At 47.3% G+C, this 18,055-nt stretch overlaps 1 protein-coding gene across 1 annotated transcript; it reads left to right on the top strand.

Annotated features, from left to right (window-relative positions):
- Nucleotides 1-3,642: 3,642 nt before the first annotated feature.
- On the top strand, nucleotides 3,643-10,061 carry LOC104073856 (claudin-1-like; the record flags this gene model as incomplete). The annotated part of the gene is made up of 4 exons (XM_009573787.1): nucleotides 3,643-3,699; nucleotides 8,015-8,175; nucleotides 8,614-8,698; nucleotides 9,192-10,061. Coding segments are annotated over 4 exons (466 nt in total), but the record flags the coding sequence as incomplete, so codon positions are not given.
- Between the last annotated feature and the right edge of the window lie 7,994 nt (nucleotides 10,062-18,055).

Below are 18,055 nucleotides of genomic sequence, written 5' to 3'. Positions count from 1 at the left end.
GAGCCGGAGCCGTCCCGCAGCCCCCTGCCCGCACGCCGGCTGCCCGTCCCTCAAAAAAACGTCCTGGGGAGGGAAGGGTTAGATCCTCCACGTGTGTTCGGGAAAGAGCCGTGATTGCGAACTAGAGCTTTTGGCTGTAGAAGTTCAGTTGTTGGGTATGGCTCAACAGAAACCGGAGTTCATCAGCGGTGCTGAAGTGGTCTTTTCGACCATGGATCCTTTTCTTTTGCGTTTGACTGTTTTGGTCTTTTGTTCTCTGGGAAAGTCGCTGCTACTCCCGTGGGGCATTTAAGCAAAGGGCTGGCAGGTGAGCTGGACTCTAGCCCAGGTAGCACTGCCTGTAGTTTGTAGGCAGACCAGTGTATCAAGGTGATCTCTGGGGCTCTTAGCTTCGCCGTCGCAGCACAAGATATCTCATGCATGCAGGATCTGCAGCCTGGCTTGCTGGGGTGTTACTCGGGGCGATCACGCCGAGCTGGAGCCCCATTGAGGGCTATTTCTAGAGGACTGGAGCATATAACTAACTTATGCTGACACCCAAAGGGGTTAAAAAAAAAAATCATCCGTTCTCAATATCTTGCCCCTCATCCCGAGTCCAGTACTGTCCCGGAACACCTTCATCTTTCTCCCTCCCTAATTAATAAAATAATAATTACCACCTTGGTCACCTTCTCTTTCCCAAAGGAATGAGCAGGCAGTTTCACATAAACCGAGGACCATGGGGAGTATCCCCGAGTTAGATTGCCACCAACCCTTCCTGTGTGTCACGCAGTGAAGCCGGACACCCTGGGCCCCACCTTCATTGCTAGCCCACATCAATCACTCCTGCTCCCTTGCCCCGAACACCCGTGGGCCCTGCAGCTGGCAGAGGTGCAAATTACTCCCTTCAGGAGTGCGGTGCACCCACTTAGCACTAACAGGGTGCAGGGCTGTGGATAATCAGGGCTGGGCTAAGCACACAGTGCGGGGTGGTTTGAATAGTAATTACGTATAAGCTCAGCTTCAAGCCTCTTATCTCACACTGGGGGTGGGGGGGCGAAGATGCCAACAGGGCTGAGGAATCTGCAGCCACCCCCTGGATGGGTTGCGAAAGGTAAACTTGCCTCGGGGGCTGTGGCTGCAGCCCATTGTGCTGTAAATGAGACCTGCCTGCAGAATCAGATGCGGAGCCTGGCTTGAACGGACTCCTAAAACCCTGCCCCAGGACCTCCAGACCTGTCCCGTTCATGGCTGAGTGCTGAAAACCAGCTGCTCCCCTCATCTTTGTCCTGCAAACAATAAGGGCTCTTCTCTTCCAGGGCTACGGGGGAGGGAGGTGTGAGGTGCCAGGGACTGAGGCTGAACTATTAGTGGCCTTTTGTCCTCTTACAGAGCCCCTGGCCCTGCAGGGTATGCTTGCCTGAAAATTCCCGGGAAGCCCAAGAAATACGGAAATGGCAGGGGATGTTTTCCTCGTTGGGAAAGCCAGTGAGGACTGGCTAAAGGACTCCTTGGTCTTTCGTACCCCTGCTTGCTTGGGTTGAGCCTTTCCTGCTTGAAAGCAGATCATGCCTAGGGACATACACCTTCTCTGCTGTTTTCCCTGCTTGGTCTCCCTTGAAGGTCTTACAGCCACACAGGCTTGGGCAGGGACCAGCAGTGCTGTTTTGGGTGGGTTGAAGTGTGGAAAAAAACCCCATTTGTACCCCATTCAACAGCCACACCCTGGGACAGGTGCAGCTGTGCAGTAAGAGCTCCTTTATGGCATTAATGTGTCATTAATTTGATGGTGAAGGTGGTACAGCTATGTGGGCAGAAAAACTTCTCCCACCTGGCCATGCTTCCTTGCCAGAGCTTCACATGCCCTGAATGCTCTGAGCCACATGTCAGAGCCTCATGCACTGATGGGAGAGGCGCAGATCTGCAATTACTTTGTCCCCATAGAAAGGACTGAGCCTCGTTGCACTTGCAGTAATTCATGGCTGTGGGAATGTTTTACCAGCAAGTTTTTGGATATCTGGTGGCTATTGCCATTCCTCTAGATGTGTCAGTGTTTGGCTGCTTGGACTAATGCTGCGTGTCAGAGATGGGGTTGGCACAAGCTGATGAGCACCATTAGCCAACTGAGGGGCCTCCAGCTTCCCGTGTGGCCACACTGCTGGAGTGCACCCATGCTGGCACTTCTCCCGCAGCTGCGTTCAGCTGAGGGCTTATGTCAGTGCTCCTATTCAGGCAATAGAAAGGCTGCGTTTTGCTGGCTTACGTGAAAAGCGGTGCGTGGCCACATGCAGACAGAGAGGCAACAAAAGCCACCCTTGCAACGAGGCTTTGTTGCACAGCCTCAGCATTGTTCTTGTAGCCCTCCAGTATCGTCTATGGAGCTTAGCTCAGCTTTGTGCTCCTCCGGGGTCTCAGGGGGATGGTCTCAGACAGGAGAGAGAAGGGCCCCTCGTACCTGTCTCTGGAAGCTTTCAGCCCCACCTAACCATGCTCTCCTGTTCAGAGCAGAGGCTGTTCTGGGTCCTGTCTAGGCTGTTTTAGCAGAAGATGCTCATCACCCTGTTTGGTTTTGCTGGGAGAGGTTCTGTGCTTGAGACAAGCTGAGACTCATCTATCACTTCATCACCAAACCTAGTACATCCACAACGAGCCTTTGTGCCCTAGCCCAGAAAATAAACAAGGGTTTGGATGCCCTCTGGGTCAAACAGCATCACTGAAATGTGAAATCTTCCCTCCTACATCTTTACCACCCTGGCTGAGCCTGTTCCAGGAGCTGGGGAAGAGGATGGGTGGGGGAAGGAAGGGTTCATGCTCAGGTTACTGCTGCTCTGTCTGATGGTGGGGGAGTTGGGAGCGTGGCCCAGGGAGGGACAAAGCTATAGCACAAGGGACAAATGTGTCCAAATAGTTTGTCACCTCTCCATCTTTAGATCTGGAGTAAGCAGGTAGAACCTGCTGGTATCTGTGCTTTCATGTGGGTTAAGGGTTAATTTGCCCTAGAACCTGCTGGTATCTGTGCTTTCATGTGGGTTAAGGTTTAATTTGCCTCCATGTTTCTCAATCCCTGTTCCTTCCTCATCAACAATCATGATCAAGTGATAAAACAGGCACAGTCTCACTTGTGCTGCACTTTGAGAAGGTAGAGAGTTACTTGGAATGCCACCGAGGCTGTTCCTGTGCAGTGCCATGTTGTGTCTGCAAGAGGGTTGGTATCTGTGCTTTCATGTGGGTTAAGGTTTAATTTGCCTCCATGTTTCTCAATCCCTGTTCCTTCCTCATCAACAATCATGATCAAGTGATAAAACAGGCACAGTCTCACTTGTGCTGCACTTTGAGAAGGTAGAGAGTTACTTGGAATGCCACCGAGGCTGTTCCTGTGCAGTGCCATGTTGTGTCTGCAAGAGGGTATGGGAGTCTGTTGCAATACACTGGCTTTATTGCTCTACGAGCAGCTTCTAAGCAGCTTTAGTAGCTAGTGTTGCTATGTATTACTAAATCTCTTGGTAAGGGAATTTCCAGGCTTCGTGGGAAAATAGGTTGCCCAGGTCTTCTCTGACCAGGAATCTGGAAGTGGCGGTACTGTGTGACCTGTCTTACCAGCAAGCTTTCTCTGCTGTTTGAGTGACTGCAGGAGGGCATTGAACCTTATTTGCTTTGGGGTAGGCAGAGTACAAGGCCACTGTCGCCTACCGAACTCACCTCTTTTGCACTGGACGTGCAGTGAGGACTTCCCAGCCTTCCCATTTTGGCAAGAAATGTGACCCTGTCTGAGCCTGTGTCCTGCCCAGATTCCTCTGTACAGTCTTCTAGACTTGTGGGGAGGTGCTTTGAAGGAGTCCAGACTGTAATATCTGATGGTGATGGGTGTGCGGGGTCTTTGCAGCGATTGGTAAGGGGGTTGAAAGCCTCCAAGCCATTAGCAGGCTTTTGGGTCCAGCCAGAATGACTGCAAAGTGTGAGAGATGTTTGCTGGCTACCTCTGAAGCTGTTATTGCTCGCTCAGATCTTCATTCCCTTGCCTGCTGCACAAAAGTAACTTCCACATGCTAGCAGGGCAGAACAGCAGGATCTCAGATCCTACTCATTCCAGGAGATTCAGCTTTCATGAAACCCCAGTGGGAAGGTTTTGAAGGCTGCTGACTTCTCTTGGAGGTGGACAGTGTAACATGCTTCCTACACTACAGGGGTGCTTGTAACTCCTGGAGAAATTCCCTTGCAGAGATTAGTGAGCTGCACAGCACCTGTTTCACCTGTATTCTGTCATCACCTGCTTGCATGGAGGCCCATGGGAAGGGAAGGAAAAGTCCATAGTTTAAATACAAACAAGGGAGGCAATGAGCATCCCTATCAGAAAATAATCTGCACACAGAGCCATTACAGCATTTTTGCATTACAAGTAGGCATTACAAAAATCCCATGGCCCTTTCCCAACAGCTTTTCTATAATGTAGATGACATAAACAGAATAAATAAGGAAATGTGATGACAGAAAAATAACCTCAAACGTATGCTGGTGAAGTCCTTTTTTTATAACTAAGCAGTTGCTAGCAATTACTTCTGTGTCAGGTAATGATAGTTGTGGGAAGGAAAAAGTCTCATGTAGGCTTCAGATAAACTTTGTGTCCAAACCCACTAACAGTAAGTCAGAACTGTTAGCATGTTTTAAAAAAAGTGGGTTTCACTATGTGAAACAGGTGTGAGCTGCTGTGTCATTTTTGTGGACTTACAGAGTACTTTATGGCTTGCAGAATTCACACTTGTTATTAACCATCCTCAGTAGTTTTTAAGTTTCTGTCCTTCAGTACTTGCTGCTTTCTTGCTATAGGCTTTTCAGGCCAGGTCTCTCATTACTAACCAGCAATAAAAAGGCTTGGCTTCTGAGTCAATAGTGGTTTATATTGACAAAATACTGTTGCCATCTGACAGCTGTTGTTGGGTGCGAGGCCAGTTTGTCTTGCCTTGTGCAGGACTGTGTTTTTTCCCCAAGGGCTCCTGAGACTGCCTGGGCTTTCCGACAGCCGTGGTGTATGGCGTGGGAGGCTACAAGCATTGCCCTACCTGTTCCTGTTGGTGAGACAGTTGGAACAGCAAGGAGTGTGTGGGGAAATCCTGTTTCTCTCCGATATGATGGAATTTGTGAAGTTAAGTTGCCACAGAGTACTTTGCTTGTTGCGAGTAGCCAGTCCTGTTTAGCAGGTTAAGACAATATTATACTTATATCATTTGGGATTTTTAAAGCACCTGGAAAGGCCCATGTGAACAACAGAACTAATATTAAATGAGCTTTCTCAGCCTCTGGATGTGCAGCTTCCATTGACAATGTGGTTGTAAATGTCTACATAGTAACTAATAGCTTGTATGATGATTAACCACAGTCAATGTACTGCACACATTGCAAAAGTGGTGGGAAGACCAAAGCGCTGTCTCCCAGCATGTGCTATGAGCACAGGGCAGCCAGGCCAGGCAGAGGGGAGGGTGGTTGGCTAATACGGTCATGTCACATTAAAACTTCTTGGGGTAAAGGGACAGTCTGTTCTGCAAATGCTCCAACCTGTTTTTCTGTCCTACTGCAAGTTTCCTAAATTCCTCTGTCCTCTTATGCCATGGAGCCATGGATAAGGGAGGGGTGAGGACACCAGGAGATGTTGCTCCAGGGTCTGCTGCTGAAAGCGGGCAGCCCTGGGAAATGCTCACAATGCTGCTTTTTGTTCGGCTGCTTCTGCAAAGCTGTCATGGCATGCATCCAATTAATACTTGTACATCTTGAGATTTTAGCAGGTTTCATAGCTAGGTCTTCTGAGGTCATAGAAGCTTTTTCAAGCACCTTCCTGTGTTTGTCCCTTAGTACCGTGTTTGAAGGTGAGAGGTCTCTTCCCACCCTTATAACTAGTTTTCTAGTTGTTTGAGATAACATTTCATATTTTCAGCCTCATGAAAGAACTCTTTCAAAACCCTCTCCTATAGAGTAATTTCTTCTGCAGCAAGACTAAGCCCTGCTTACTGTAGACTTGATGAAACAGATTTGGTACCTCTGCAAAAAATGCCCTTTCCCGTGCAAAGTATGAACTAGTGTTCAGCCATTGGCCTCTCCAGAGCTGCTGCTGTAATGCACAATTTAGCCTTAAATGTATGGCAGCTGAATTGGTTGTCTGGGTGGTAACCTGCCAGCTGAAGTCTTTCTGAAAATTGGCATAATTTTCGTAAGCTAGAAATTATTTTTTGAGTGTAATCTCTGACATTGGAGATAAATCTTTTAAAAATGTGTTTGGATATTGCTGTTGTGATTTATGCTAAAGTGATAAGTAGCTTTGCAAATGGGTTTCTGTAATCAATGCAGCAGATGGGTTTTGATTAACACCTTGGCAGTGCAGAGGTGTGTCACCCTTCCCCTTTGAAGGAAGTGAGAGATGACATTTAACCAAACTGACTGTGGGATTTTTCCCAAGAAAGCCAAGAGTCTCTTCTTTGTCATTTCCTATTGCTCTGAATATTGCCTTTTTATTGTATTGTTTTTAACTGGTTTCATAATCTATTTACAGAACAATATGGCTGTGTGTATGGAGGCTGGTCCAGATCTGTTTTAAAGCAGAACTAGAGCCTGATAGCCTGTTGTTGGTGTGGGTCACAAGAATTTTCCTCTGCACAAGCAGTGCCATGGGGCAAAGTGTAGTAAAGATGCTGCGGGGGATAGTTGTGCAGCTGTGCTACCCTCCTGGCCAGTATCAGATCTGAAGTCCTGTCTGTGTTTAAGGTTGAACCAAAGAGCCTGCTGGTTGTAGCACAGGCTCTGATGGGTTCACCATACCAGTGCTGACTGAGTTTGCAGGTGCTCTGTTGTGGGTGTAAATCTCGCAGCTGCAATTGTCCAAGCTTGAAGTGCTTTGCAGAGTCAGTGAGCTTTGAGGGGTGAGCTCCAGACTTGAGAACAGATTCTGGTGATACTTTGCTAAAACTGTACATGTGCCACTGCTGAATAACCTTCTGTGTCAGGGGACACTTTTGCCTTGGTTACAGCATGCTCCTGGGAGCTTGTTCCTTTGATTAACCAGCCCTGTTTGTTCCCAGATCTTAACGGGACTGTATATTAAAATCCATGCTGTTCAGACAAACCTGATTTGCCAGGCAATAAAACTCAGGCTCTTATTTCACTGCTATTCAGGTGTTTTGTCACCTGAGTTTTTTCAGTAATGACTTAATTTATATCGTTACCTTCTTTCTCATTTGGTATCAAGAAAATCTGAATTCAGTAGTAGCTCAGGTACATAGGGTTAGTGTGTCTATGCCTTCAGATGAGTCAATATAAAGCCAAAGATTGGATAAAGTACATCGAGTCTGCTGAGAAGCCAGGCAAATACAACCGTTGCCTATGGGAGACATCACTCCATGCTCCAATTCTTCAAAAGCACAAGAGGCTCTTAAAACATTTGAATATCTTTGAGTCAAATAAGCTAAATATTTTAGGCAGAAAAAAAAAGCTATTTTTCACTTGGCTGGGAAAATCCTGTTTCTGTTGCAATTGTATTTTTGTACCCTCTGGGACTCAAACTGAGGATTTAATGCAAAAAATATCTAAATCAGCACGGAGGTATTTGTATGAGAGACAGGTTTTGGAAGCGTTGAGCAATAAAGGGGCCTTGCTGTCTGCTGTGGGACTATTCATATGTATGGTGCTATTCATATTAAAACATGTGCCTAAACGCTTTGTCAAGGTAGAGCCTAAATCTGAATACTTCTTTTGATAAACAGATACGTCCTTCCAATTGGGATTCAAATGATCAAGGAACAAAAGATGTCTGAGGGCAATTCCCAGGTCATTTCCTGCAAAGGGCTGTTTTAGAAGAGGCCAGAGTCCTCTGATCCTGATGCATGAACAGTCTCTTGGAGCTTAAAGCTAAAAAGGAATGTCGTGCTTGGTTGTATCCTGTGTAACAGAGCAGAGTATTTTGACACATGGTTACTGAGCCCAGTAATTTGAATTTCTATTTGTATCCAGAGTTTTATTTGTGGTAACTCAAACCTTAATGTCTTCTAGGCAGTCTGCAGGCCACTCGGGCTTTGATGGTGGCTGCGATACTCCTGGGCCTTGTCGCTTTATTTGTTGCTGTGACTGGCATGAAATGCATGAAGTGCATGGAAGATGACCAGGTGAAGAAGATGCGGATGGCTGTCTTCGGTGGGGTGATCTTCATCATTGCAGGTTGGTAACATTAAGTGTGCCGTTTCCTAAATGGTATTTATCTTGCGTAGGATGTGAGAGGATGGGGAGGGCTTGCTGTCATGGCTCCAAGAGCATTTTGGGCTGGGAATTCCCTAGTGGACTTTGGCACTTGAGGCATCAAATAGGTCTCTTGGCACAGCATTATGCTTTCCATATGGAATGCATGCCTTCCATCTCTATTAGCAGAGCTGAGTTTGACCTGTACGCTCTGCTTCAGTGAAAGGCTGTCAGCAGTCCTGCTTTTGGTGCAACGTAACTGTGGGTGACCTCAAATCCTTTCTTAATTTCTCTCCCAACCAGCACTAAGTAATAGCTCAGCATCACTCTGGATGCTGGTTCTGCTACACAATTTTGCAGTCATTTTGTTTATTTTGGGTTTCTTAGTAAGGCATGACATTGTGTTCCCTTCATATGCAGGTTTGGCAGCACTGGTGGCCACGTCATGGTATGGCAACAGAGTGGCTCGGGCCTTTTATGACCCTTTCACCCCTGTCAACACCAGGTACCGACCCATTTCATGTAACACTACAGTGTAGCATGACAAATGTTCACAGGGCTTAGTTTTGAGTAGCAGCGGCTCAAAACAAAGAAGGGGATTTCTTGAGCTAGCTGGGTTGGCTTCATACCGTGCAGAAGGAGCATTAGGAGCAGATCTCATCATCCATGTTGCTCTTAAAACAAAGCCAAGGCTTAAGGCAGCATCACTGCCAGAGACCTAACTGCTGCGACTTCTGTGTTTTTCCTCCACTAAATACTTAAAGCCTGGTTTGCACAGAGCCTGGCCGGGCTGCAGCTGTGCAGGGTGAGCTGACAGACTGGACTAACCCAGTGTGCAAAGCTCTGGGCTTTGAGTCTTGGGCTGCTCCAAACTGCTGTCTTGTAGGAAGCCACTTGCATCCCAATTTCAGGTCCCTTCTGCTTTGTGTGGGCATGCTAACACTGTAATCCAGAGGCACTATTTGTAGTATTCACTTCCTTCCTTGTTTCTCCCCCAGGTTTGAGTTTGGATCAGCTCTCTTCATTGGCTGGGCAGCTGCTTCTCTGGCCATGCTGGGGGGAGCCTTCCTCTGCTGCTCCTGTCCACGGAGAGAAACTTCATACCCACCCACCCGAGGCTATCCAAAAAATGCCCCCTCCACAGGGAAGGATTATGTATAATGAAACAAAGAAGAGGAACCGCCAGCACTGGTAGTGAAAGCATTTTGGAGAGGACACTACAATGCCACTGTCCTGAGCAGGGTTCAGACTCTGCCTTCCTCTTCTCCCAAAAATGTGTATATTTTTGTAATCCTCTTTGCTACTGGACATAACTTCTCCTTTCTCTCCCAGCCCATGGAGGAAGGCTAGCCTAGGTTCATAGGTATTGCCACTGGAAAGATGAAACCTCCAAGCTTGGGTTAAGTTTAGTATTTGGGAGTAAAAGGGAAAAATGATACTGTTTTTTTAGATGGATGTTGGTGCTTTTTTAGTTGTTTTTTTAAAAAAAATAGATGGTAACAATTCAGTCCCATATCCCATTAAGTTAGAGCCCAGAGTGGTGTGTGTAGAAATTAAAGGAACATATATTATATACAAAGTGATGAAACCAATAGCTTAAGGGGAAACAGTTTTAGGGAAAAGACTTTACATGTAGGAATGTTTGAAGAGATCTAAAATGCTCTTGTAGTGTTGTCTTGGTGTCATCTTCAGCACCCTCCTTTGTGTGGATTGGCATGACAAAGGGTCAGACAATTAAATTGCTGTGACTTAAGAAATTGAAACCTGTAGCTGTCCATGCACATGCTGTTGGCCAACAGAAGATGCGGTGTAAGGTGGCTTGGCTTAACTGTATGTCATCGCTCTTTTGACAAGATCTTGTAAGTTGATTGTGTCTGAGCCGAAGGCTGCAAAATCGTAACTACAGAGGTTAGGAAACTCCCAAAGCAGCTGCAGGTTTCCCCGGTGCCAGGGAGTTAGAGAAAAATGATTGCCTTCTGTTTTCACTGGGTGTCTCTGGTGAGGCTGTTGCTGCTGTTCCTTAGACACCAAGTGCTGCCAGTGATTGTTTCTCCATGTTCCCACCCTAGTACCTAACTGAGCTTGAAGCTTTTCCCCTTGTGTGTGTTACAGGCAACTTTTTAACAAACTCCTATTTCCTTAAGTCTTTTTCATTTGGGCTTAGTTACCAATCTCAGTTTGCCTTATGCAGCTAAATGTGTTAAACCAAACTGAATGCACTGCCACTCCCTGATGTTTCCCCAAGGATACCTCACATGCTGCCATTTGATCCTGTCTTTTTTTCTAGTAAACACTTTCAGTGATGATATGAAGGCAAATTCCAAGGAAACTGACCCAAAGGTTATGGCATTTTTTTTTTAATCCAAGCTCACCAAAGAGGAAGAAACTAGCATTTTAAAGATAAAACCATCCTTGCATATTAAGTCGTATCTAAAAAAAAAAATAATGCAGCTCATCAAAGGTTCCCAATGCTTCCTCTTCCTCTGAAACACCCAGTCAGTCACTTGGTGTTTGACTTAACACTGGCTGAGGCTGTCTGGAGTTAAGTCTCAATTCTGAGAAGGATGGTACCAGTTCTCCAAAGCTCAACTTTGCTTTTTCTACAGAAGGAAATTGGTTGCTTTTGACCAGGCTTTATAATTGTGTGTGTGTTCAGAGGCATCATATTTCTTGATTTCTTTCTGTAGACAGGGAGAGCCTCTGGGGCTGAGCAATGTACAACCATGGCATTGGTGGTTTGTATAAGCCTTGTACCTCTGTTTGACCTGACTCTCTGCAACATAAATCAAAGTTATAAAAGAAACCAACCAGAGCATTTGCTTCAGGCTTGAGTTGATGTTGGCCTGTACTTGGAGCTGGGTCATGTGGCTTCCACTTCTCCATGGGAAATTGCCCGTGCACAGCAGCTGCCTCATGAGACCTTGTCTTAGGAGGTGGCAGCTCAGGTCACATTAAAGAGCTGTTGAAGTCTGTGCTTTTGTATTTGCATTAACCCTGAGCCAGGGAGCAGACGCTTGTATTGGGAACTTGTATAAAGTGTTTAAACAATTTCAATAAATGGACTTTTTTAAGGAAAATCGGACTGCATTACTTCATTTCTTGTTTTTGAGCAAGAATTTGGACAGTGTGTATGGAAGAGGGGGGCTTGGGCTTTTGGGAGCCTGCCTGCCAAGATGGAGCTTGTTTAGCTGTGAGTATCTACAGCAGACATAGGTGGGGACAGATCTTCTGCAGTGAGTCAGGCAGTTGTGGCCTCTGGCAGAAACTCACCCAGTAATCTGCTACGATTGCAGCCCAGGAACCAGAAGGTCTGCTCCTCGGCAAGGCTGGCTGCACCCTGGGTGGAGCAGGAAGGGGCAGGGGGAAGGCAGATGGCTCCCTTGCAGGGGAGTGGGAGCTGCAGGAATGGGGAAGGGATGGGGTGTGGAGCCAAGGCGCTCCCGGGAGAGGTGCTCCTGTGTTTTGGCAGTGTGTTGCTCTCTGCAGCTTTATCTGGGGTAGGGTATGTGCAGGCTGTGGCTATCTGCATGAGATGCTCTGCCTCCAGAGCAGAGAGACCTGCTGATCTATATATGCCTCTTAAACTCTTACGTGCAATTCCTTGACATGTCTGGGTTAACAGGATCATGAAGAGATGGGCTGTGGGAGGATTCATCTCATTCTAAAGCCACTTTGGGAGGGTACTGTGCTTCTCCCAGCTCTGACAATGAGCACAACTGGTCAGGTGTACCATTCTTGCAGGCCAGGTAGAGAATGGTTCCAGCTGGGGATGGTCTCTTCTAACCTGCACTGATACCTCCCCTGGGTAGCAAGTCTCTACCCCCCCTTGCTTCTACCTGGCCTGGAAACCTTTTTCCATTCACCAGGGCTCTTGTGTTCATCCCTTTCATATTTTCAAGTACATGTGATGAGAGGCAAACTTATTTAAAACATTTTCTTAAGCTCAGTCAAGGAGCTGCCTCTTCTGTTCCCTCACTCTCCAAGGGCTGTTTGCTTTTGTAATTACAAACAAAAGGAATAGTGCTAATTAGGCCTTGTAAAGCTGGCAGAGCAAAACAGCCAGGCATGTGGCTGGCTGAGTGAGGTTGCAGTGCCTGGAGCAGACTGGTTGCCTGGCATAGTTTGGGGTCTATGGTCATTCTTATTCCAACCTGTCAATTAGTGAAGGATTTCCATTGAGATTAATTTTTTCCCATGTTTTCATGCTCACTCCCTCTCCAAGGACTTTTGCGAGTTCCACTGTGAAGTTTCCTGTGCAGAAGTAAGGTTCTGGGCAGAAGAACAGGGAAGGAAAGCAATCCCACCTATAAAATGGTCAGTAGGACTTCTCAGCTGCTGGCAAAAATAGGCCACTGCGGGAGACAGATCAGCGTGTGAGACCAGCACAGAGGAAGGCGCCGGAGGCTAGCTTGTTTGTTTGCTATACTTTTAATGTGACAAAACTCACAGCCAAACTTTCATTTGGATATGGTTTGTGGATTGCCAGCAGGCTGGCTGGAAAGCCAAGGATGAAGTTTGGGGGTAAACATGATTTCATACGGCTTGTGATCCTAATTCCTGCCCCTGGTGACAAGGGGCAGTATCTCTTGGAGGGCTGATGTCTCAAGAGATGACTCTGACCCTGCTTGGGAGGGAGCTTTCCAACCCTTTTCCCCTGCCTTTCATGCATGATCATGCAATTCCACTTGGCCATGTTTTCTACAGCCCTTTGGCCACCTCTGCTGTAGGTTGCATAGAAAAGGAGTAACGTGGGTTGAAAGCTGGGGGAGAGTTTCCCACTTATCTCTTGGAGGGCTGATGTCTCAAGAGATGACTCTGACCCTGCTTGGGAGGGAGCTTTCCAACCCTTTTCCCCTGCCTTTCATGCATGATCATGCAATTCCACTTGGCCATGTTTTCTACAGCCCTTTGGCCACCTCTGCTGTAGGTTGCATAGAAAAGGAGTAACGTGGGTTGAAAGCTGGGGGAGAGTTTCCCACTGGATTTCAATTCTTGCATGTGAGTGACATTTGCTGCTAAAGCCATCTTGCAATGAAATGATAGCATTTGTCTGTACAGACAATGGGAACTTTGACTGCTTCTTGGCATCTTCTTCCATGCCATATTTATTATTCACATGGTGCCAGAGCTGTGTATACTGTGCAGGGAACTTCACTGTCAGTGGGAATTACATGCTCATTTACATTGCTTAGATGTCTCAAAGTAGTAAGAGAGCTCAAGATGTTTTTGGAATAGCATCAGCCTGTTGGATTTCTTGGTTTCTCCAACTCGATAATTTTAAGAAACTGTCGTGCTAATGCTTTTATCAGATTCAGCTTCTGATTTACACATGAGTTTCTTATAATAAATCTGCCTTTGTTTTCTGTACTGCTCTGAGCACGTAGATACAGTGTATTGAAGCACTGAAAACTCTCTGACAACAGAGATCCCAGAAATAAATCAATAGAGTTGGTGACAGCTGGTGATAAGAAATGTTTGTGAAATATTCATACAAGCTCAGAATCTTTTTAATGTAAGGTAGAAGAAGAAATAATGTCATTACTGAGGGAAGGAAGTTAATGCAGCACTTCTGCTTAAGAGCAAACCCCAGAAGTGCCGGTAACTTCCTGAAGTTGCTCAAATGTAGCAGATTTACAAATCCAGATAAGCAACCAGCCTGAAAGAGCTCAAGCCTTTGTCCTGAGCATTGATACATATGGAATAACTGGGGCAGCCTGTGAATTGACAGTGATGTAAAATTGTGTCAAGTGTTTTCACAAAGGACATCTAAAAGATGCCAACAGTAGCAGCATCTTCTTCCAGGGTCTACCTGAAAAGGCATCCCACAGAGTCAGCTCTTTGCACAGTGGCACGGCTGCAGTCAAATCTTGCAATGTAAGACCTCGCAAGTGGCACCTACGTGCATGTGTACGCCATCAGGATTTCTCCCCCACGATGTTGTTTGCCCACCACCTTAGCACCCGCCAACTGGCAGAGGAGATGGCTGGTGTCGTGCAGAGCAGAGGGGTGCAAGGGGGTTCCCTCCCTCCTTGCCCACAGGAACAGCTGCTGTGAGGTTAAGATAGAGGACAGCAGACCTTGCCACCTCAGGAACTCGGATCTCTTTACTGCATCCCCAGAGAGAGCTTATCACTGCCTGTGACTGCATTTCTGTCTGCTCTTCTTGAGGCTTTTTCATTCCTCCTTCCCCTTCAATCCGCAAGAGTCTTATTACTTATACCCCACCTATGAAGGGTTTGCCTCTCATAAAGTCCCTCTAAACTTTCCATGAGCCCCTTCTCAGCTATTCTGGTCAGATTTCTGTTGTCTCTGCAGAGGTCCCAGAGGAACCTGGGGGATTGCTCTTCACAGAGCTGGTCCAGGTATGCTCAGTTTTCAGCGAGTGCCGCAGTTTACCCCACCAGCCACAGACTCACAACAGCCATGTGTTTCAATCGGGGCTTTGCATCCAACTGGGCAACTGACTTGGACTTTCCAAACTAGCCCATTGATTGCAACACAAACAGCATTGCAACGATTTTTTCATTATCCCCCTTCATTAGACTCTTCATTCCTCCAATGTCACTGGCTCTTCAATTTGCCTGGTTGCTCTTTCCTTGCTTCTAGAAGTCCAGCCTGCGACAAGGAGCTTGCTCTTCTATCGCATGTTGCTTTTGACCCTGTCTGCAGTTCCTGCAGAAGTCCTGCACACTATGGCATCTGCATCACTGAACAGAAAGGGAAAAACACTCCTTTGTTGAGCCTCATGTGCTCGATTGGAAAACATCCCAACTCCTACTGCTTTTCCAGAAAAGCCCTGCCTGGATTCCTAGCATACTGCAGCAGGGACTTGGTGTTTCTAAGGTCTATGTTTCCTACAGAGAACTGCCGAAGACACCAGGACCCCCCAGCCATGGGAACCTGTGGGTGCTTCTGCTTTGCTGCAAGCAGACACCGGCTGGGGGTGTCTGCCTGGGCTGGGGGCCGAGCACTGGGCAACCCATCCGCTGGGTTTGCCTTGAGGCACAGAAACTGCCCTCTGCTCCTCTCTGGTTCATCAGCCAGGCCCAGGAGCACGTTTCATGTCAGGAACCTGAATTTTGATGTTGTTTCCCATATTTAGGTATTTTTGTGTGTTCGGTTTTTGCCTTGCTCTGAAACTGGGCTCTGCTCCCCTCCTGCCCTTCTTCTCTACAGTTGTCCAGGTCCTCCTCCTTGAGGAGGGACTATTCCAAAGTCCTTGCATCACCAGGACCATCTGACCATACCAGGCTGTTCCTGACCAGCACAGCTGGGCTGGGTTAGATGAGCTGGTGGCACATTCTGTCTGGGACATTGCACAAGTCCCATTCTTACCATGATATTTTTGTACTTCACCTACCACATCACAAAATACCATACCTGCGAAAGGTACATCACTGGCTTTTGTCCAGGAAAGTGAAGGATGTGACTGACATACGAACAGAACTGCATTTTCACACCAGGGCTGAAAACAAATGATCTCATCACAGTTAAGGACCTCCATCTGTATTCCCAGCAAGGACCCCCAGGACTGAGGGGTACAAAGACAGCCTTTGCTAATGCCCTATAGTTTGCAGGTGACTTTTAATGAAAAACAAACAAACAAACAAAAAAAGTTGAGAAAGACTCTATCCTGCAGGAGGCAGGTAGGGAAGAACAACATGGACTAGCTAGGGCCAAGCTTTCCTACTTCCCTGGCTCCTAGGAAAGACCAAGCTGTATGAGAGCTGCTCAGTGCTAGTACTAGTGCTCTCTCCTGCCACCGATTCACCTCCTGCTGCAGGCAAGGGCTTTGATTTTTAATTTGGGCACTACACAGCAACGTTCAGAAGGCGGGAGGGGTGGGATGCTGGTACTCCCAGCCCAGCGCTCCTGGCTGCCTTCAGAGCCAGCTCCCCCAGCAGGAAAGCAGCAGGGGAGCCATGAAAACAAGCTCAGCCAAGGGGAAAAAAAGCAAGAAATAGCATTCTTATGACAAGGTAAACAGCATTAACTCTGTCTTGGGGGAGTAGAAACACCACAGCAGTGATAGGCTTTTCTGCCCACAAGCCGTGGAAGGGCGGTGGAACGCGCTCCACCCTCCCCTTGTGTAACGCTCCCCACGCAGCAGCTGTAAATAATCATTTACCTGCGTGTGCTCCTCTTTTGCTGCTTTTTTTAGGGCCTTTCTTCTTAAAGAAGAAGGAGGGGTGGCTGCCCTGAGGTGTGTGTGGCACAGCCTCGGTGCCAGAGCTGGCAGAGCTCTGCCACATGCGACTGGAGCTGGAGCCGGTGGCCCCGGGTTACTCCTGCGAGCAAAGCTGCCAGCTGCGGTAAGGGGGATGGGAGACTGTGGGCTGCATTTGTTGTTTTTCCGGCGAAAAGAGCTCAACGGTTCATTTTAATTATTGTTTTTCCCAGACCTGCAATAACATTTCTCCACACTTTGCAGTTCTCTAGAAAAGGTCTGGTAAAAACACATCGGCCAAAACACATCTGTCAGCGAGCCAGGTCTGCTTGTTTACCTGACTCCAGGATTTCAGAGCAGGTGCTCTGGGGAGTTGTTTGAATCTTTGTTCACTTCAGGTGCTCAGAAACTGGGGACAGAAGGGGAAGCCAGTCCCTTCCTATGTGCATTATTTTTTTTAAAATCAGTAGAAATGCCCTACCGCTGACCCAGACCGATGGGTTGTCTCTTTTGTGGAAGCTTATTGGTCACTGGCATGGTGTAACATGACAAAAGCAACCTTTGGGGAGTATGAATGGGTGGCATGCTCTGGGAGCATGAGCAGAAATGTGACCATGCCCAAGCACACAGCCCTGTGCAAGGAGCAGGGGAGACCGAGGAGTAACAAAACTCTCTGCCGCTGCCTTCCTTAAGGGAGGGATGTGGCCTTGGCCCAGCAAGCAGAGTCTGCACAAGAGGGAGTCTAATTTACAGTGCCCTGTAATTTGCTGATGCCGTAATATGTTTAGCTTGGGGAAAAAGGCTGTGTTGATGTTAATGTGTTCGCTCACATTGGAGCCGTGGTATGTTCCATCGACATGAAAAACAACACCACACTGGGCTGTGGCTGGACCATCCTTGTGAAAATAACGGGGCAGTAGCTCGGCTGGGGCTGAGCTGCATGTACTTCCATGAGGTGGGAGCAGCCCCAGCCCCCTGAACCTTCCAGAGCCAATTAGGATGTGCCAGCCTGGCATCTTCGTTAAGAGCTATTGCCCAGGTTAATTAGACTCAAAGTGTTAGCACTGGATCAAGCAATATTTCCCTAAAGCTTTGGAACTGGCCCCAAATCACTGATGACAGTGTCAAAAAACAAAGCTCCATCCCCCATCTACAACCTTTCCCCTAACTGCTGCTTTCTGAGTCCAGACAACGATGGTGAAGATATTGTTGTTAGTACCAACAATGATGCAGAAATAACACGAACGATCTCAAGGCACAGACTGGGGTGCCAGGGTGATATACCCTGCACAGACACTGGACAAATAGACTTGCACCGAGAGCAAATAATTACTGCTCTGTGATCTGGTCCTACTTTGGGATACAACATTGTCATGGCTTAAACATGCCTCTCCATTTGCCTAGCAGATTTGTCATTGATAATTGCTTACACCTATGCAGCACTTGAGCTCGTAGGACTGCTCCAGGCTGTCTGCTTCATGTTTAGGCCAAGTCTGCAGGACTAAGCCCTGCAGATAGAGAAAGTACTTGTCTGAAATTCAGGCCAACTGCAAAGAGGGTATTTATCTCCACAGGACTTGCATGGCTCTTTACAGTTTTATCTGCACACCTAAAGTCTTCATCATCCTCAGAGCATCCTGGTGGGTTAGGACAGTGTGTTCATTCTGCTTACAGATGGGCAGCACGCGAACTATA

This window comes from Fulmarus glacialis, unplaced genomic scaffold (assembly GCF_000690835.1).
Source record: "Fulmarus glacialis isolate BGI_N327 unplaced genomic scaffold, ASM69083v1 scaffold10853, whole genome shotgun sequence".
NCBI classification, from domain to species: domain Eukaryota; kingdom Metazoa; phylum Chordata; class Aves; order Procellariiformes; family Procellariidae; genus Fulmarus; species Fulmarus glacialis.
Note: the sequence above shows the minus strand (reverse complement) of the source record. Positions and strands in the feature narration are given on the sequence as shown.